General features: G+C 43.2%; 1 protein-coding gene across 7 annotated transcripts in view; it reads right to left on the bottom strand.

The window, feature by feature from the left end:
- The window catches only part of LOC135262112 (tenascin-X-like), a 35,334-nt gene that overhangs the window by 5,911 nt on the left and 8,091 nt on the right, over positions 1 to 21,332 (bottom strand). Inside the window, exons 4-12 of one of the 7 annotated variants that reach the window (XM_064348966.1) lie at positions 21,061 to 21,176; positions 16,183 to 16,336; positions 15,615 to 15,893; positions 10,903 to 13,542; positions 7,807 to 7,904; positions 7,582 to 7,606; positions 7,156 to 7,299; positions 5,136 to 5,255; positions 4,388 to 4,537 (exon numbers count right to left, since the gene is read on the bottom strand). In XM_064348966.1, coding sequence (XP_064205036.1) covers positions 4,388 to 4,537; positions 5,136 to 5,255; positions 7,156 to 7,299; positions 7,582 to 7,606; positions 7,807 to 7,904; positions 10,903 to 13,542; positions 15,615 to 15,893; positions 16,183 to 16,336; positions 21,061 to 21,176 — 3,726 coding nt within the window. Of the gene's footprint in view, positions 1 to 4,387; positions 4,538 to 5,135; positions 5,256 to 7,155; positions 7,300 to 7,581; positions 7,607 to 7,781; positions 7,905 to 8,927; positions 8,987 to 10,902; positions 13,543 to 15,614; positions 15,894 to 16,182; positions 16,337 to 21,060; positions 21,177 to 21,332 lie in introns of those variants that run through there. The other 6 variants (XM_064348965.1, XM_064348967.1, XM_064348969.1 and 3 more) reach the window with 6 other exon arrangements.

The raw sequence follows: 21,332 nt of genomic DNA, 5'->3' as shown, positions 1-21,332 counted from the left end.
GCCACAGGAAGACCGCAGCTCACATTAAGCCTGATTTAGACATCGACAAATAATGAAAAAGTGTCGCACAACATTTTACATTTAAACTTCAGCAAAGGGCTGTGGAGAGGGTTCTGTTGTCTGTGGTAATGAGACGGCAAACTGCTGATGTTTACGTCTGTGAAAACATTGCGGCGCCAGGTGAAATTACTCAGAAATAGGGGAGGAATAAAATTAATATATACTTTTGTTTCAAAAAAATGATGCAAACAGAAAAAAAGAAGGCAGTCTGTCACTCAGATAAACCAAAAATAATGACGTATCCATGACAATGAATTTCAGTGTTCCATATGGCTGTCCAATCAACATTGTGCAACAAAGTATGAAGTTCTGCAACAGAAAAAAAATTCTACAGGTGCATGACACTGAAGAAAGGTCACGCAACACTTTTTTTCCTTTGAAAATACGTCATTTTTGTCATGCGGCATTTGTCGAAAGGGTCATGTGACCAAGTATAAATCAGACTATAGGGTATACTGCACTGATAATGCACTAACGGACGTGTGACATGCGTCTGAGTGTGTATCTTACACAATGAATTACAGAAAAGACGGCGCACAAACACACAGAAAGGAAAGGGAAAGAGAGAGAGAAGAGGGAAGTGACAGAGGGAATACATTGAAAATAAAGAAAGGAGAGTGGCATTACAGATAGGAAGGGAAGGAGGGAGGAAAGAATGAGTGGAGCTATTATATAAGAACACTACATCTCCAAAAGTATATGGACACCTGCCAACATCTCATCTCATACAAAATTATGGGCATTAATATAGAGTTGGTCCACCCTTTGCTGCTATGACAACCTCCACTCTTCAGGGAAGGATTTATACAGGATGTTGGAGCATTGCTGCAGGGATTTGTTTCCATTCAGCCAGAAGAGCATTAGTGAGGTTGGGCACTGATTTGGTGATTAGGCCTGGCTCGCAGTTTGCTTTCTAATTGATCCCAAAGGTGTTTGATGGGGTTGAGATCAGGGCTCTGTGCAGGCCAGTCAAGTTCTTTCACATAATTCTCGACAAAACCATTTCCATATGGACCTCGCTGTGTGCCCTGTCATACTGAAACAGAAAGGGCCTTGCCAAAACTGTTGGGGAAGCAGAGAATCATCTAGAATATGCTTGTATGCTGTAGCATTAAGATTTGCCTTCACTGGAACTAAGGGGCCTAGCCAGGAAAAACAGACCCAGACCAAGGGGTGTCCAGATACTTTTGGGCATATTGTCCAAATTCCCCTCCTAATCATTTTGCCTACACACTAACGCCCATTTTGTGCAGTTTATGAGAGCTGCCGTTTAGTACAAGGGTTGTCCATTAGTTAAAACTATAAACAAAACACTAAGTTGAAATTGTGAGCAAAACTGTAAACAGAGGCGCCCGTTTAATTTCTTTTTGTTAAATTCTTGTCAAGGTATAGAAACGAATGTTATTACATTATCACAGGCAAAAGATGGTCTACTTCCGCATGGGCAACAGAGGGCGCAATAAGCCTAGTATTTCAGAAGCATCGCATTGGTTGCTTTGTGATTCTCTGGAAACTTCGTAAATGTGTGATGCGCGTGATCAGATCACCTCAGGTGAAATGCACACTGTAATAATATTTTATATTCTGTATCTTTTACACAGGTAAGTGGATCATAAAAACGAATCTAATCATATAATGTACACTTGCGTGAATCGTAACGGTAATCTTTAAGGAAGGAAATGCTGAGTTTGACCGTAGTTCAGCATAACCACGTTAGACTAGCAACGACAGTAAAATGGCGATCGCTGACGAAACAAGTCATGTTAACGTTACATTCACAAGACACACAATGTAGTAATGTCACTGTGGAGCAAATATAAAATAAAACTTGTATTGTTTGTATTGTTATCATCAGCTCTAGCAGACTAGAGCACTGATTTGTTGAATTAGCTGTAGATAATTTACTATTCATTTATTTGGTTCTAGCTTAGCTAACCGCTAGTTTGGTTTATAGTAGCACATCACAGCAGCTAGCCTAGCTTAGCTAACGGTCACCAAGAAGTGAGGGACTCGTGCTATGTGTATCGGTGCAGTTCGTAACATAGCAGCAACGAGTACGTGCCATCCATGACCAGCAGAATGGCTACTTATTCTGTATGTCGGTAGTTAGTGAATCAGCCTGTCATCAGTACACTAATGGAGATTAATATAAATAATTTTAGATTCATGTGATAGCATCAGTAGACTAATGAAGATCAATATTAATAACTAGATTAATGTGATAGCCTTTATAATTGTATGACATACTCTGCCCCTTAATATAGCCTCGTTTTCATACAGAAAGAGTGCAGGGTGTCCCGCAGTAAGAGCACCAGATTAAGAGTTTATCTGTTATCCTTAAAAACACTGTTTTTGCATGATTTGTTAATGCGAGAGTACTTGCCGTGCTAATGGTTGCCGACTTTCAAAGATATTAAAAGGTAATATTAAAGAGTAGTAGAATGTACACTATGATACTATATATATATATATATATATATATATATATATATATATATATATATAGGCTATATATATATATCACGATGGAATACTTACGTTTGTCTGATCAGTAAACCAAAGAGTAGTGAACTTGATGCTATGAATGTCTAATTGCAGGTTATTGTATACGAGTTAATGAGTCATAATTTGATTGTTTTGTTTAAGAGAAGCACCGCGTTGGTAGCTTTGTAATTCTGGAAACATTGTCTATATATGATGCCAGTGATCAGATCACTTCAGAAGAAATACACACTCTGATAATTTTTTGCGTTCTGTATCTTTTACACAGATATCAACAAATTAATTAGTTATGTTAGACTGCGCCCCATGCATCATTTTGTGCCTGTAATATATGTACATATATATACTTAAATTAACAAATATCTCATGCGCAGCAGTGGGAAATTATTGTATTAGCACATGCAACTGGATAAATGGTATAGCATAACAAGTGCTTGAAGTTTAGGGAAAAAATTGCGGGCAGTTGCTGCTATAGTAACAAACAGGAATAAAATGGGTTGATGGGCTGCTGCCCTTAATCAATTCGGCCCATCACGGAAAGAAAGAGCATTCCTTTGTAGTATTTTTATTTTCAAATTATAGCCTACCCCCTGGACCTGAACTAAATTTGGGGTAATTCCCTCTGTCTTAATTTGGCTGTGATGCAGACTTAAAAAGAAGCTAGATAAAGCGTGCAAAATGTCCATGCAAGAGTGCCCGCACTGTAAGATGTTTTCTGTAATGTTTTCTAGATGTTTTCTATAACAGCCTTAGGCCCTTGTGGACTTGACGGGAAACGCGCCTTGGAGTCCGCTAGTCGAGAGAATTGGATTCGGCCACAATTAAGCGTAACTCGAAACAGAAGGGGGAGTGATTAGATGGGGCTAGAGTGTGTGTGCATACAGGCTTACTGGCGCTGGTGAGAGGTTTGGATGACGCCTTAATATTTATAAAATTAGTGGGGGTGCTAGTCCCCCCAGTTTTTTCTTTCTCTCTTTTTTTTTTTTTTTTTTTTTACAGGACAATGTTATGTGAAGTACGTTGCCTACTTAGGCTATATCAATAGCGTTGCATTTGAGATTGACGGTAAGTCCATTAGACTTGCATGCTCGTGCAGCCTGTTTTTGATAGGCACGCCATATCCACATGGGCCTCAATCAAATTCTGGCTGGCTGTGGGTGCAAGTGAATTGAGAAAACGGACGGTCGCTCGTTTTTCAGGAAGGCAATCACTTTGTTAACTCTCGGTGTTGCTGGTACTAAGTAGTTAATTACTTTTAATGTTTTGTCACTGCAGAACCTGTTCTCGTGTTCCTTTTTTGTGTTCAGAAGCTCTAACGTTTGCCGATAACTGTCGTGGTTCATCCTAAAGCAGTTGATTAAGTCTGGGAACAGGGAAAGTCGTGCTCGTGTCTGGTTGCATAACAAGCATTGTTTTTTGTTTATTTGGGATTGAAGCAGTGATTCTGGAATGGATGTTGCGTATTTTCCTTTTGGGTTCATCGGAGGTTTGCTTAGGGTTAGCAAAGACGTTTGTCTCCTGTTTTAAGTTTGTTTCTCAGCTCGCTGGTCTGTAAATAAGGGTGGGTTGTTTCTGGCGGTTCTGTAGTAACTGGGTTGGTGACTCAGCTCACTCTGGCGGAAAAGGGTCTCTCTCTCTCTCTCTAGTTTCACGTGCGCTCCCCAGTGTTGCTTAATGTGCAGCCAGCGCCCGTGTGCGCGCATATGCGCACGTGTTTGTGTGGTGTGTGCGGTGTGTGGTGTGTGTGTGTGTGTGTGGGTGCGTGTGTGTATGCGTGCGTGCGTGCGTGTGTGTGCCTGTGGTTGTGGGCGCGTGTGTGCAGTACCTTCCACAGTAGTAAAGACGGTGGAGGTCCCGGCGCTCTGTTGGCCGCCCAGCTGGCTGGCGACGGTGACGCTGTACTGCGTGGCGCCCCGCAGGCCCTTCAGCTGGTGCTCTGCAGCGTTACCTGATACTTTGATTCTCACATCCGCAGCTGAGATGGAGAGAGAGTGAGAATGAGGGGGGGAGAGGTGGACCGAGGAGATGCTTTTTGACATCTAATATTTGCACTGCAACTTAAACCACGGTTATGATAGAAAATGAAATGAGTGTAATTCATTATATGGTGAGCCCACCAAAAAAAAAAAAAAAAAATCAAACCACAATCCAAAACCACACCAGCATAAAAAACGGGGGAATCTCAGTTTCTCCTTCTGCACACAACACCCTGTGACTGTGACTTCTGTTGCCACTGAAGTAGAGGGGGAGAGAGAGGGAGGGAGGGAGCATCTGCAACAGAGCGAACATCAAACCTCCTGGGAAAGGAAAGGTGCTCTGAAAACATAGCAGAACAACAGGTAGCCACAGCCCGAGAGTGCCGCGACCCCTAGCCTCTGTTCACTGCAATAGATTTTGCTCTTACTATTTTTTACTGCTGTTACTTATAATTATTTGTTAGTCTTATCCTTATAGTGTTGTCCAGAGAGAGAGAGAGAGAGAGAGAGAAAGGGTTTTTTTTCCTCCTGTAGGGTGATGTAAGCATGACTAAGACGCAAACTGTTAGGGAGGTCCAGCATTGTGATGTCACAGACCCTGTTCTGAACCATAAACAATGATGTAGCTGTCCACGGTTGCTAGGGCCGGTCTCCAGAGCAACAGGGCTTTGTTGTGGCTGACATTGATGGCGCGGAGATCCGTGGGTGGGTCAGGAACTGGAGGGGGCAGGGGGGGGTATGGGGGGGGGGGTTGGGGGGGAGAAGGGTACGGGGGTGTTGGAATGAACAAAAATGAGAAGTTAGAGAGAAACAAATCTGTGTCACTGAAATAAATAGATTGAGCACTGCATGGTTGGGGTTGGTATAGAAGAAAACCTCTGTACTCTCAAGCATGTGTTTGTTATTTGGGTTTTCCCTTCTGCTGTCTCTAAGGATGCTAATTGACTGCCTGTTTCCTTAATCTAAACCTTGTGTGGTTTCATTAAGAAGCCTTTTTGGGGAGAACTGGGACGAAATCTATGGGGGCCTCATGCTTTGAGAAATGTTCTGACCTACAACCAAACTACCATAAACCCATAAGCCTCTTTGAAGGAACCAATGGGGACATAAATATTACAAGGACATGATATCCCGACCTTTCAAACTGATAGAAAGTACTGTGCTGAACAACCTGTTTTTTATATGTAGTGAAGAAACAACACTTAAGTACACCTTTTACCTCCCCTGCACCTGATCAGGTTGTCCTTTTTTATTTTCGTAGCTTGTGGCTCTTAGTTTAATGCTCATTAAGGAGGCAATTTACTGGAATTAAGGTACGTTTCCACTTACCCAGTTTTCTAGATATCTGCTGCAGCTCACCCTGATAAAACAGATCTCAATGGTTCCCTAGCTTTTGTGGCCTCCAATTGCCAAAAAAATTAGGTTTACGTTAGAAAAACTCAACAACAAAGTCTCTTTCCAAATATAATGCCACGGTTACTCACTAGCATCAACAGAGCTTACTTTATGCACAGTTGTTTTTAAACAATGTTTCAGCATTGTCATAACATCAATGTTGTAACATTTCCCCAGAACACTGGCGTGCTTTGGTTGAGTTTATAGAATGTGGTTTTTTTAATGAAACCGTGCACAAATTAAACTCTGTGGTAGTTCGTGAGTGACTGAGGCTGTCCGTGTTAGGACTGTACATTACATTTACATTACATTTACTTGGCAGACGCTTTTATCCAAAACGACGTACAGAAAATGCATTTCATGGTCATAGACAACTGCTGAACACAGGTTCAGTAAGGTACAATACTTATTTTGTATGGCTATTTCTAGCCAAGAACACAGTTCACAGTGAACACTATTCTGACCTAACCTCTGCAAAGCCAACTAGGCAGAATAAGTACTTTTCCTCCACTGGGGGATTAATTGCACTTCAATCCCAGAGCTTTGCACTTGTGTGTGAACAGCAAGTCCCTCTGGATAAACGGCAGTAAATTACAGGTCGGATAACAATTGCAGCGGCTGCAACACAGGTGTTTAATTTCAGCGGACGACCGGTCCAATTTTTGCGAATTCCGGCATGCATGGAGTCAAGTGTAGCGATGCTGGACAGGCCTGGTATTTGATAATTACAGCTAGCAAAGCTGCATTATCTCACCAGAAAGAAGGGGGGGGTGATTATGGGGGCCAGGTTAGTGTCAGCTTTCGACGCCAAAAAATGGCTGGACGCGCCGATGTTTCCCAGGCGGAAATGGTGATGTCAGGGAGGAATGTGGAGGGGAAAGGCCTCATCTGCAAATGGCAGAAGACAGACGTGTGTACTCCAGGTTCGTGATGTGTGCCCTTTCATTCAAAGCGCATTGGCTACGCGCACCAGTGACATTGCAAATTTCTACCTGGGTTTTAGAGTGGCCAGTTTCAGGGACTGCGGTGGCGCCACACCCTGTTAAGTGACTTCACGTCTCTGCTTCTGTGTCTTATTTAGTTTGCTTGCTGTGTCAGATGTCTGGTCATGTTGCTTTGTAAAACAGAGTGACTTCATTGGCATAAATGACGAAAGGAGAGCTGTTTTCAAACTACAAGCTAAGAAAATAGGAGCGGGATGCTAAAAGAGCAGGCTACTTACGTGTGACAACAAGGCCTTTGACTGGGTCACTCTCGTCCAATCCCAGCAGGGAAATCACACTGACCTCATAGGTGGAGCCAGGGGAGAGTTGAGAGAGAGGCACAGTGGAATTCTTGGAGTCCACGGCCACAGAGATGGGCTCCCCTGGGGCACAGAGGGAAGTGCATTGTGGGTAAAAATAAGAAGACAACAAAGGCACGTTTTTGTCTGCTGCTGGATGGCATCAAACTTTTTGCGGTATTCCACAAGTCTACCAAACTTAGAACTACAATGAAAATTTGACCATTGTTGACTGGTGCATCTGTGACTTTCAATCAGTCATGTACCTGTATGTGTTCCCATGACTTTGAAGCTAGAGATGATGTTCTTACTTTCTCTGGTGTTTGTATGTGCACGTGATCTTGAAGCTAGTGATGAGAGTATTACCTTCTCTGGAGTGTGTGTATGTGACCTTGAAGCTAGAGGTGAGACTCTTACCTTCTCTGGTGTGTGTGTAGGTGACCCTGAAGCTAGATATGACTCTTACCTTTTCTGGTGTGTGTGTACATCGCCTTGAAGCTAGAGGTGAGACTCTTACCTTCTCTGGTGTGTGTAGGTGACCCTGAAGCTAGAGATGAGACTCTTACCTTCTCTGGTGTTTGTGTACGTGACCTTGAAGCCAGACACGGGGCTCTTAGGCTTGGCCCAGGAGACGATGAGAGAGGACTCGGTCACGTTGCTGAAGGAGAGGTCAGAGGGTGGCTCAGGGCCTGGTGCGAAGATGAAGCAGAGAAGAGGGAGTGAGGGAATGTGAAAGAGAGAGAAAGAGAAAGAAAGACACAAGCGAGGGACAGAGAGGGAAGGCCAGGAGATGGACAGATAAGAGTGAGAGGCTTGAAAGGAAGAATGGTGGATGAGAAGTAGGAACCAAACACACACACACACACACACACACATACCACAAGCACACACACATACTCCAGAAAACACACACTCACCACAGCAAACTCTCTCTCTCTCACACACACATACGAGGTACACACACACACACACACACACTTAAGACTTAAGACTTAAGACGTAAGACTTTGACATGACCACCAGGGGGCCCTCATACTGTTGACAGTATACACGTACATACAGTACACACTTATGCATTGCCCGTGATTGTTAGTATTCATATGATTGCATATGTATATATGTGCAGTCCATTCATATATACAATATATACAGTACATTATATGGTACATGTACAGCATATACAGACAGAGGGTGCTGTTGGCGCTGTTAATGCCACTGATCTGATCCTGTTCGGAGAACACAGTAGAATAGAAGGTAAAATGATCACGTGATATTAGTGATGCTGAGCTGGTCTTTCAGTCCTGAAAGGAAGAATGAAATGGATGGAAGAGGAATGAGTGAAGGAAAAATAATTACTTTTAAAATGTAAAAATGGTGAAAAAAATGGTGAAATTTGAATATGTAAAAAAAAAAACAGATAAAAAGGTTAAATATCGCAACCAAATTGTGTGATGAAGGGAGTATAACAGAGATGATGAATAGGTATAAGATATACGGTGGCCAACAGATTTTCAACCCTGGGGAAAAATTATTTTTAAATAAAAAAACAACTCCATTCACTGACAATGGATTAATGGACTTCAAAACACAAAAAATATGAATCAATATTTAGGTCAGCAGGTGACCAGTTAATTGATTCATCGGTAGCAGTTTTCACTGATTTAAAAAAAAAAAAAAAAAAAAAAAACCTTTGGGGCCAACCATGGTCTTACCCTGAGTTTGAGGAGGATGGTGAGGAGAGGCAGGGAAGATGGCAGACTGTAAGCTAACCCTGAGAGAGAGAAGATCAGATCAGGAATAAGAGAGTGAGGGATGTCACAAAGGTCCTCATGAATATTAATGATAATTAATATTCATGGAATGGGTGTGAGGCACATGGATCTTTTTGGAGGTGACGTATAACAGTACAGTACATTGTAAAACAGAGCCTGAAACTTGTCTATGTTGAGCTTCTAATTATAGCCTTTCTGTTAATTCCTCAAATTTGCTTGTTATGGGATGCTTCCTTTATCCTGAATTCAGAGTCCTGATATATGTCCTTATGGTTTGAGGCCATGGTTATCAACCCTGGTGACCCACAGGCTATGCCGGTACTAGATACAATTCAGAACTTCATTTAACAATTAAAGCAGCTGATTAGTTAGCTTGCCTCGTGTGGTTTCTTGGACCTTAACTGGTTGCTGATTTTGAGGTAAAAACAAAAACTTGCGGTCCAGTGGACCAGGGTTGAGAACCAACGGTTTGAGAAAGCACCAACTTGATTAGGTAGAGAATATGCAGTATTGTCATCCTGAGATAATGTGCCTCCACTCCACTAGGGGGTGCTCAGTATCGCTGTCCCTGTAGTGTGATAATCTCAGTGTGTTTCTTCACAATGTACCCAGTATGAGTTGCACTCATCACAGTTCTGTACGAAACAGATGTGTTCAGAAGACAAAGGGTTAAACACACCACACAACAGTGCAATCTCAATTAATCAGTGGCAGCAGGATTAATTGTTTGTTACATGAATCTTGATTAATTAAAGCGTGGCACTGTCTGTGTGAAAGTGCTTTAATTGAAAGCCGTGGTCTTCCAGTGCCATTGAAACCACAAAATGAAAGCAACACAACACGTGAATAAGCAACAATTACCAGACGCAAACACAGACACACAGAACATGCTTACTCCTAAAATAGCTGTGACTCAGTCAAAACTGGATAATTTTCAACTCAAAAAAGAATCCCTGAAGTTAAATATATTATTTCAGGAAACAGCTGGTATGCACCTGTTGCTATAAATTGACAAAATGGTAACGCTTCATAATATGGCACAGTTATAAATGCTGAATAAGTTATTAACAACTGCATCCTGCATCATTGATTGTAAATGTTTGATGGTTGACTGGTGTTAATTACTGTTAGTAAGTGTGTTACCAAATTGCATTGCATTTGTCGGATACACATAATTAGTAATGGCTTATGGATTGTCTTCATGCCCCTGAGGTAGGGTGTGTGAAAGTCACCTAGAGTTTGAGTTAAATGCCCCAAGCCACTCACCGGGCACCTGTGAGACACCAGTTGGCAGTGAAAGATGCTGTACGTTGCGAGTTGTTCTCAGTGAAAGATGCTATAGGTTACCCGTTCTCAGAGAGATCTTGCAGGTTGCCTATTGCTGGCAGCTAGAGATCACACTAGTTACCAGTTGTTGTCAAGGACATATCATGTCAATCAAAAACTGGAAATGAGGAAAGATACTAAAAAACAACAGTACATTTTTGATTATGTGTAATGCAATTATTACTCAAAGAATGCAATTATTAATTATTAATCTTTATCAGAGAAGAATAACAACCATATTCTGAAGTGTTACCAGTTTATAGTCGTGAGGGGGTCATTTTATGAACGTCTAAATATCTACTCTTTTCACTTTTATATGGCATGTATAACTAATTTTCTATGTATTTATATTTGCAAGATCTTTAAACATTATATGATGCATGAAATGTAATGGATCATATATGCATGAAAGTCTACATATAGTAGTGTGCAATGTGGAATATGTAAAATGGTCCTCATGATTTAACAGGCATTATTTTTAAAATCAGGTTTTTGTGGTGTATTGATCCCAAAATATATAATCAAGCGGTGTGGGGGATGCCAGGAAGGGAAGGGATGAGAGTGGAGATGGGGAGTGGGGGGTGGGTACCTGTGCTGACTGTAAACTGGTGGATTTTGGACCGAAACCCAGGCCCTGTACCGGACAGCATCAGGGAGTAGTTAGTCTGCGGGGCGAGGTCCTGGAACAGGAGGGAACGGGCAGAGCCTGGGAGGACCTGGGTGAATTTTGGGGTCTTCTCGTGTGGTCTGGCAGGGAAGTGGGTTTCACTCCTGCTTCCATCTTCAGTCCTGCCCTGATCTTTACCTAGTCTGCCTTCATCCACCACTTGATCCTCTTCCTCATCTTCCTCCTCCTTTCTCTCCCCCTCTTTCTCCCTCTGGGTCCCGCCCTTACCTCCATACTCCCTGCGGATCACAGTGAAGTTCTGGTAGATTCCAGATGTTACCTCCCAGATAAGGACAAACCCCCTAGAGGTGACGTTCTGTGCCTCAATAGATGTGAAGCCTGGGCCCGTTCTTGGAGCACTGCCCCCCAGATCTGTTTCATTCTTTTGGACGCCTGTGCCAACCGGGGAATAAATGACCGCCTTTCTGAAGCCGACCCATTTAGTGGGGCTCGTGTTTGGGTTTGGGCGTACCTGGGTGGAGGTGATGTTGCGGCCTATTTTGGAATAACCTTGCTGCCTTGCTTTAACTTTGGAGCTGTTGTTTCTGAGGGCTGGTTCACTGGGGCTCACTCTGGTTTCTGTACTGTTTGTATTTTCTGGACTGTAACCACCTTGTTGTCTGTGGAGGTCATTGGGCGCCCTGGGTCTGTGGTACTGACCTTGGGATGGGTGATGGGGTGCACCCTGGCTTTGAGGACGGAGTACTCTCTGGTTTGGGTGACGGGGTGCACCCTGGTTTGGGGGACGGGGTGCACCCTGGTTTGGGGGACGGGGTCCACCCTGGTTTGGACGACGGGGTGCACCCTGGTTTGGCCGGGTCCTGTTGAGGAATGGACCTATATGAGGACGGCGAAGGGGAGGGGTCCTAAGATGAGGGTGCCCTGGCCTCAGTGGACCTCCCTCTTTCCCCTCTCTCCCTGTTATCCCCCCTCCCTCCACCCCATTCTTCCCCTCATCCCCGCTGGAATCCATCAGTCCATTAGGGATTGCACTCTCATGGGTCATGTCAGCTTTGGTTGTCAGGGATACAGTCTCCAGGGAGCCCCCTTTGTCCTCCTCCCTTAAGCTTCCAGAATGTTGATCTGCAGTTCCATCAAGGTCTGTGTCTGTACCAGTCGTCATGGGCACATTCTTCAGCGAGCCCCCTTTGTCTTCCAGCCCTTGGTTTGCAGAATGTGAATCTCGAGGTCCATCAGGGTCTGTGCCTGTATCAGTCTTCATGGACACACTCTCCAGGGAACCCCCTTTGTCTTCTGGATTTCTGGAATATACCTGTGAATCACTCTCTGATTGGCTTTTAGGGGTACTGGGACCTGTGGTATGACTGGGCGGGGCCAGGGATTGTTTGGACCCTTCCTGGGAGTTTGCTATTCCAGTTTGGTCAGGCAGATTGATTTGGCTTTCGTCCTCAGACAGTCTTGATGCTGGGAGAAGGGATGGAGAAGAAGCTGTGGGTAGGGCAGAGAGTGGGGTTTGCTGCTTGTCCTTGGCTTCCTGCTGTTTGTCCTTAGCTTCCTGCTGCTCAGAAGACTCTTTGGTCTGGGTGATCTGCATTTGCCCCTGTGCCCTGCCATTGACTAATGGTTCTCCTTGAGGTTCATGATCATCCCTGCCTTTTTTCCTCGAGTCTGAACCAGCCATGTCTGTCGTGATGTTAATGTCACTCCCAACCGCATGGTCGCCTCTCTCAAGTCCACTGGCTGCACCCACCCCCGCCTCATCCCCTTCCCTGTGCCCCGCTCCTCTGGCTCCACCCTCAGACCCTGGTTTTTTTCCCAACATCCAAACAGTACCATTCACTCTCCTGTATCCCACCTTCACCTTCTTATTAATGTTGATGTGGGGGATATTTCCCCTAGGCATAGTTGTCTGCTTCACAGCCTCTTTCCTTGCTCCAGTTTCTCTGCCTATCTCAGGATTTGCATGACTTTCAGAGCCAACTGGTGATTGGTTTGAGGGTGTTTGGTTCCCACCCCTTCCCTGAGAATTGTGTAAGGTATGGTCGGTTCCGACTTCAGGTACATTTAATTCCTCCAGGGGTCTCTTCCCCGCATCAGTCTGTAAGGTTGCCCCATGTGTGATGAGGGTGGGTTGTCTGGGTTTTGGTCCAGCTGTGTGAATAATCTTCTTTGCTCCGAACACTGGACGTTTGATTCCTGGCTGCCTCTGCCAAGCCTTGCCCTGAACTGGCCTGGTGCCGTTTAAATGTGCCCAACCCGGAACCTTGGTTTTTTTGGCCACGAGTGGTCCCCCTGGCAGTTTGGGCCTGGCCCCGTCTTCGCGTTTGTCCTGCGGATTTGCGGAACCAGTTCTCATGGGGCGCAGGTCCGCCTCGGTTCTGTCGCTGTCTCCTTCCCTGTCTCTTTCTAAATGGCCTCTCCACACCTTCATCCCATCGGCATTGTGCTCATCCTCCTGCTCAGTTTTCTTGTAGAACACATTCTCGCCTGGTTTTGTCTTCCCTGGCACGCCCCCCTCCGACCCTACTGCCACGGTAACGGTTTCCACGGTCACATCAGTATCTAAGCTGGTGGCTTTCCCTGTAGGCAGGGGACGGGCTGCTGGAATGACAAACCTGCTGTTTAGTTATTTAGCTTCAGCCTGTTATTTGGCCCGTGGAAAGAAACCCTGTTCCTTGTATTAAGTACAGCAGTACGTGCTAAAATCTGAAATGAACATAATAGCAATGAATAAACAGTATCTGACGAGGCATGCGGTAGTAAAGGGGCAGTGGTGCTTCATGAATCCCAAAATGGGTTCAAAAATAAATCAACAACTTGCTGATTTGAACCAGCCATGTTGTTTTTGCTAAGGAGTGAGAGGTCCTTTGATTGGTTCATACAAATTGGTGATTGGCAGCACCCAGTAGCTCTGCCCAGAATGGAATTCTGGAAACCTCATTCTCCTGTCCCTAGAATAAACAGTCGATACCATTTGTGGCAGTTTGTGCAGGGCAAACTTCAGCTTTGTTTTTCATAGTTTGCTTTCATAACATAGTTATGTTCAGGCACTCGACTGGTACAAATATGCAATGTAAGTACGCAGTTATAACAGGTTATAATTATGAAGAAAATTGATATGCTATATGTAAGAAGTTAATTACATATAAGCATAGAAAAGCCATAGTGGAAAAATTTTGCCAAATAATGTTTCTGCACAAAAATGCTCCACTGAAACAAAAAGGTCAGTTTAGTCTGACATTTGAATTATGTTGACATTATAAAATAAATATTTGTGAACTTATTTCATTTTATACTTGGTGTGGACGTAGTGGTATTTGCCAGTAAGAAAGAGCAAGAGGGACAGAGAGCAATCAAGCCTTTGAGTGAGTGTGTGCGCTTGTATTTGCATGTATCCCAGCATCGATGCTGAAGGGTCTCTCCCCTCCTTCAAGCCAATCAGTGCAGACAGTCCACAGTGTACCCTGCAAAACTGGCAATCACGTTAGTGCACGTTAACGTTATAGGCACAATCTCTTCAGACCTACTGGGAGAAGAAAAGGAGAGGTTCTTTTGTTGAGTCAGTCAGGTCCCACGTCGGAATCAGCCTTCAGAAAAACCCTGATCTCATGAGGGATAAGGGGGGTTATTGATATGCACAGTGACAGAACAGTCAGAGAGGGAAGTTTCTGTCTTTTGCCCAGGAATTAGTCTGTGGTCCACGTGGACTTCCTGTGTCTAAATCCCCATAAATATTCCTGTTCATTTTAATTTTCACATTCATTCACTCCCTTCAGGCTTCCTCTATCTGTTCAAAATCTCTCAGTACCTCTCCCCACCTCCTTTCTCTCTCAGTTTCAGTTAATTGTTTTTACTGCATTACAGGCGCTAAATATAAAATGCATTTTGAACCTTATCAAATATTAAGAAAGTGGGTTACAGCGTTCCTTTTTAATAGGCTACTCATGATATAGCTACTGTATGCTACAACTATAAGTAGGCTATTTATATTGCTAAAATAATGATGACAGCCTTAAGAGTAACCAATTAAAAATTGATTTAAATTAAAAACATATTCTGGACATTGATATGCTTTTTTAAATAAAAAAACTAGCTTTTTTTGTAGCTTTCTTCCACCTGTATTCATCTCTCTGTTCTTTCTATTCCCTCTCTCTTTCATTTAATTTTTTCTTTTCATTCATCCCGTCCCCTTGATTATTGAGACATAATGCGTGATGTAAGCTCATCGCTCAGGACGGCGGGAGGAAATGTCGGGGTAAATCATTCCCAGATGGATCGTCATATAGCCCCAACCCCTGTGTATCACCCATACAACACCTGCTCTTCCGTACAGTATCCACATACGCCGTGCATTAGAAACTCCAGAACGCTTTCGCATCCGTGCGCAAGCCTCCCCATGACCTGACAAATCTCAGACAGGACTTTGTATAAACCTGGCAACCTGAAGCAGAATTCCACTTGGAAAGTGGATGTGATTTGGATAACCGACCACTGGCGGTTCCCTGATTCCACTTTCCCACACCGTATGCAAATTATGCGCCAACTTCCAAGGGCGCCATCTGCACTACTCGATGTGTTTGCTCTTGGCTCGCAAAAGGCTGACTCTACACTAGATTCCCCATCATGGGTGGATTCTGACATGCCTTGGTGACATTAGTGACTGAAGGACTCACCAGGTATAGCCTCCACTTTGATTGGCTGGCTCTGGCTCATCCCCTTCTCAGACACCAGAGTGATGTCATACAAACGGCCGGCCTCCAAACCGGTGATGTGGGCGGAGTCTCTCTTGGGTGGTAGGGTCATTTCCTGCCTGCCTGGCTCCCCTCCTTCACTCTGACTGGCCGAGATGGAGAGGTGATACCTGTCAATATCTGCCAAGGGAGGCTCCCATTGGACGATAACTGATGTGGTAGTTGTCTTCACAACACGGAGGTTTTTGGGTCCAGAAATCACTGAAATTAGAATACAATAGAATTGAAAAATGAACAAATGCTGAAATCATTACCATCCTGTGGAAACATTTAATGCATTTGTAAAAGGTATATATGGGGATTTTAGCAAAACATAGTTAATACATTTTATTGACTGTCGATAAGGGAACCAAACCATGAAACCTCCCAAATTTACAGTCAGACACACAGGTTGTGAACTAGGAGAGCTAATGAAATTATGAATAATGAACAGAGCCAAAATGTCTGCCAGACAGTACAGTCTAAAGTTACAGTTTCCAGTCAGACTCACAGGTCATGAACTCTGTGGTGCTTTCCGCACCCATCTTCCCATCTTTCTCTCCCCTGATGGAGACATCGTACTCCTGCCCGGCAGCCAATCCGGTCTGGGTGTAGCTGGTGAGCCGCCCACCAACTTTAGAAGTTATCTTCTGATTTCCCTCTTTCTGTGTGAGTGAGAGAGAGCGAGACACGGTAGACACGGGCATTCAGTTTGTAACATAATCCCAAAAAACACACTCTGGCCACTCGGTTGCGTCCTCTTGTCGTCTTGAGTTTATATCTACTTTAGAGTGATCCCTGTTTTCTGGCATTTCAGTAGTTCTCTAAGTGAATACAGTACAAGCAAATCATATAAACAGGTAAATAATAAATAATTTTGAAAAGCACGTCCTTTCTAAATGAGAGAGATGGCGGTCTTGAACATTCAGAAAAGATACTAATTTCAACTTCTGTTTAGCAGCCTACTAATCAGACACTATTGATTGGTTAAAATTTGAATGGCATCTTAATTATACAATTAGTGTATTATAAACATGGTTTTCAAATGAACATTACCAAATCTTCCTGTAGTGAACAATATAAAAACCTTGGATACTAAGAGGATTAAAACTCTTATCTCAATTGAAATAAATAAGCATACTATCATAGTATATTACAAAAGAAAATGAAAAGAGAATAGATGTGGAATAATGGTGAAGAAGAGGAGGTGGAGGCACATGGCCATTTTACCCTCCTGTAGGTTTTCACGTCAAACCTAATTTGGCACACCTGACTCAAATAAATAGCAGCTCAACGGGATCTGTAGCTGTTGAATGAGGTGTGCTTTGTTAGGGTTGGAGTGAAAACCAACAGGCAGTAGATCTCCAGGAACAGGGCTGGGCAAGCCCTGCTGTAAAGGAATCTGAAAACATAAGGGGTCGTCTGAATAATCTCTCCAGAATCTTTGTGTTAAATTCCATTGATATTACTGAGAGGTCTATGTTACTTTTTTTTGTGTTTTTCTCAACTCAAACTGTGGAGCACTGTGTTCAGTTACTGTAGACTATTTTTTTCTTTTAGACTTTCTTTTGAATTATGCAAATTTTATTACGCTTTCTTTCATAAAGTAAGAAAAGTTGTGCATAAATTTGGTGGTCCCTGACACCGTCCAGTGTACAGTAATTCATCTCTGAATACTGTGTCACACAGATCTGAGAATGATGCCCCTGTCTCATTTCTCCCCCAAAATATTCCTGAAATTGTCAGATGAATGAGATAAATTGTCAGATGACAATTTCCTCCCTCTCTCTCCATCTCTTTTTATCTCTCTCTCTCTTTCTTTCTCTCTGGGTTCCATCTGCACTGTAATGATGTCATCCCCCTGGCCAGAGTCATGTTTTTGGCCATGTTTACACTGTCCTTAGCAACTAACACCACACATCTGTATCTCCAACACACACACACATACAAACACACGCACACCACACGCACATATGCACACCCTTTCTCTCTTAAACCTTGCCAGTTTAATATTTTAGACATTTAATTTGTCTCTTACCCCAGTGTTGTATAGGGTGTAATATTAATAAAAGAAGGTGATTTCCCTAATTTGACTCACTTGTCAATGTCCAGTATGCATTAGTTTCCTGTATTTTGACAGAACCCTATCTCTCTCTTTCTTTTTCTCTCTACCTCTCTTCCTTCTATTTCTCCTGTCTCTCCCATCTCTCTCTCTCTGTCTATCTCTCTTTGTTTTCATCATCACTAGCTCTCCATTGTCATTGTCTAGTTATTTCCGAACATTCTTGTCCTCATGCCTCCCCCCCTGCCCTGATCTTTTCTCACACCCACCCCATTGGGTGGAAAAAAACTGAGCTTGCTGTCTGTCTTTCTTTCTTTCTTGCATTTTTTTCTTTCTTTTTTGCAATTCTTTCCTTGAATGTGTCCGTTGTTGTTTGTGTCTGTGCTCTTGGAAACAGCCCTAGTCCAAACTGAGCAGCTCTGTAACCTACTGTGACTCTCTCTCCCTCCTTTCTCCCAGTGTCTGTCTGTCTGCCAGTCTCTCTCTCACTCTCTCCCTGCTTCCTATGTCTGTCACTCTGTCTTTCTGCCTCTTGGTCTTGCTCCCTTTTTGCAGTCTCTGTCACCCTCTTACCTAGGGGAGAAATATGCGTGTGTGCATGCGTGCGTGTGTGTGTATGCATGCATGTACATGTGTGTGTGCATGCGTGTGTGTGTGTGTGTGTGTGTGTGTGTGTACGCACGCACATGCTGGGTGGGATTCTGTACTCCACTGGAGAGCACCTGATTTATGTTTTTGAATTCTAACATTCTCATCACTGTTACTGGTTAACTAAAAACTTGCTTCTGCCATTCTAATTCTCCCGCACGCTGACATTCTAATTCTTACATTCTGATTCCCTCACATGCTCTCATTCAAATTCTCTCATTCAACATTTGAATTCTGTCCGCTCACATTCTAGCACATTCTAGTTCTCTATTAGATTAGTGTACCCAGACATACTAGTATGACATTGATAGTACAGTACTGCATACCATAAGTGAACAGTTTTCATTATCCATAATAATCACATCACTCCTCTCCAAAGCTTAGGAACACATGTTAGCTAAACAGTATATAAATACAGAATTAAGTTCAGCCTGAAAACCCCAAAGGACAGGTACCAATGTCCAGTCACAACATGGAAACTGTACAGGTATTAGCTCTGACTGAGGTATTTTTTAAAAGAATATATCCAGGTTTATGCAAGTACAGGATGGATGTAGTGCTGGATACTCCATTCATTACCAGCAAATGAGAGGCCTACAAGGGTTTAATGGCCAAATCTTGGCATTATATGTGAATGGTGGCTTAAAAATGTAATTGTTACAATTTGCTAGATGCAGGTTGCTGTCACTGATGCATTGCCCTTGATACCAGATGAGCAAAGCCAGTGGTGATGCCAGAGTATCGTACAACTGCAGTCTCCACATATGGGAGGAAAAAATTGGGAGAGAAAGGGGGGGGGGATCAAACAAATGTTTTACTGATTTTGTCCAGCAGTGTGAGTCACCAAATGTCTGAATTGCAAATGAGTAAATTGCCGTCGTAACGATGAACGTATTTCCTGAGTTTTATCTCCCATATTTCCACATTAATTGAAACCATAAGCCAAGTAATAAGAGGAATCAGGTCAAGGCCAACTGGATGGCTTTTATTTTTATCTGTTACTGCTATTAGTGAGTTTTTGCAAGCTCAATTGCAAGCAATTTCAAGTTCAGTTTCCTTGCAATGTGTTCTTTATAATTACGACTCCTGTGTGACTAAAGCTCTCAATTCAAACATAGGAGCTATTTTTTCCCTCCAGTTTTAACAGACCCACTATTCGTAGAGTTTGAGGTTGGAGCACTAGCCCTCATTTGACATAAAATAGTCAAAAGTCCTCAGACATTTCCTTTGGCAAAATGTCAACGTTTTTCCACATTTACAGTATCAATAAAGCTTTTGTTGTCCTCTACGCAAGCTGCTATGGAGTTCCACAAGGTGAAAATCTTTAAAGCTTGAACAAAATTTAATAAATGGAGTGTGAGAGAGAACATGGATATATTTTGTGTAATTTTTGTAGCGAGGACCTGGACTTATAGCATCACCTTTTTGCTCAGTGTCAGTTTTGAATGATCAGCCTTCGTAAAACGTTTTCCCACATGCCAAAGCCAGACCACTTCATCCTGATTTTCGCATAGTGCCCCACAGGATTTAAATACTTTTCTGAGCTCTATTGATCTTGCCTGGTGTAATTGAGCATGCCAATGTGAGCAGAAGGGTGGGGTTGGCACTTTTTGAGAGTATTTCATTGGTTCCAATACACCAGACAAGATCAGTAAAGCATAGAAAAGTATTTGAATCCAAAACAAATACGTGTTTGACCCAGATCTGGGCCCTATAGTGTTGAGAGAAATAAAAATCTGTGTCGAAAGGGGGACTGTAAAAACCTTAAATCTTGATGCCTGACGACAGAATGCATAACTGGTTTTGGAGGTATCTTCCCAATAATATCCTGCCATGCTTTCCAATGAATAAAAGTTTCTGACTCTTAGCATTAGGAAATAACAAATGAGATATTATCCCCAAGAATGAAATGAAGTAGTCATCGAGAAAACATGCTTAAAAGCTGTGGTGTCTCAAGCGAATTTGAAAGGTCAACATCCTTTCGTATAGTGTTGGACGTCCAAGCGTAAACACTAGGGCAGCTTTCTGGACTATACGCTCTCAGGAAAAAAAAAAAAACGGTTCTTTGGGCTGTCTCCATGATGACCCCTTTTCAGTTCTTAATGGAAACTTCTACGGTAGGTGTGAAAAGTGTGAAATATCCCAGACTGAACCATTTGGCCTGACAAAGATCCTCCTAAATTAGCTGGGGTTCCTCTGTAAACATACAAACGAACATTTTGGAACCCTTTCTTCTGGGAGTGTAGAGCCCTGCGGGCTGTACTGAATATTGGCCTCATGAGTTTAAAAAACTCACTTACTGGAAGCATAGAACCACCTGAGAAAATGGCTACTAGCTTCCTGCAGAGGCTACCACACAGGTGTGGCTGATCATTAATTGAGCAAAAGACATCATCCAAAAATGCACAGGGACATGCATAAAAATGCGGTACAGGCCCGGTTGCTCATGATTATGGCGAGCGTGGTTGCAGTTATTGGCTGCAGCTTCAGTGACTAAGACGGCTGAACTTGATGTTTCACAAGCAGGAAATGACATCACCAGAGAAAGGGTGACAGCAGGCAACGGTGCACACTTCAGGGCCGTGTGACATCTGTGCCTTGATTCAAAATGAGGCAGGTGACCACAGGTGACAGCTGGCCACAAAATCCAACTGGAGAGAGCAGCGAGAGTGGGGTTACCTTACTGGTGAAGGTGATGAAGTAGACATCATACTGAATGGAGGGTGGGGTCCAGAACATGGTGACGGAGGAATCGGTTATATTCCTGGTACCAAGCTGGGACACGCCAGTGAGAGCTGTGCACCACAAGAGAGTGAGAAGGAGGAAGGCCTGGTCACAGTTCAACCAATGAGGAAGCAATTCCATTTCAAGCAGTGAACCAATGACAGGAGAGCAGAGCTCATCAACTCCCCCCCCAATGAGGTGGTACTACTATAAAGTGTAGCTTATGT

The sequence above is a fragment of the Anguilla rostrata genome, chromosome 8 (genome assembly GCF_018555375.3).
Source record: "Anguilla rostrata isolate EN2019 chromosome 8, ASM1855537v3, whole genome shotgun sequence".
NCBI classification, from domain to species: domain Eukaryota; kingdom Metazoa; phylum Chordata; class Actinopteri; order Anguilliformes; family Anguillidae; genus Anguilla; species Anguilla rostrata.
The sequence above is the reverse complement of the archived record's forward strand: the minus strand, read 5'-3'. Positions and strand labels throughout refer to the sequence as shown.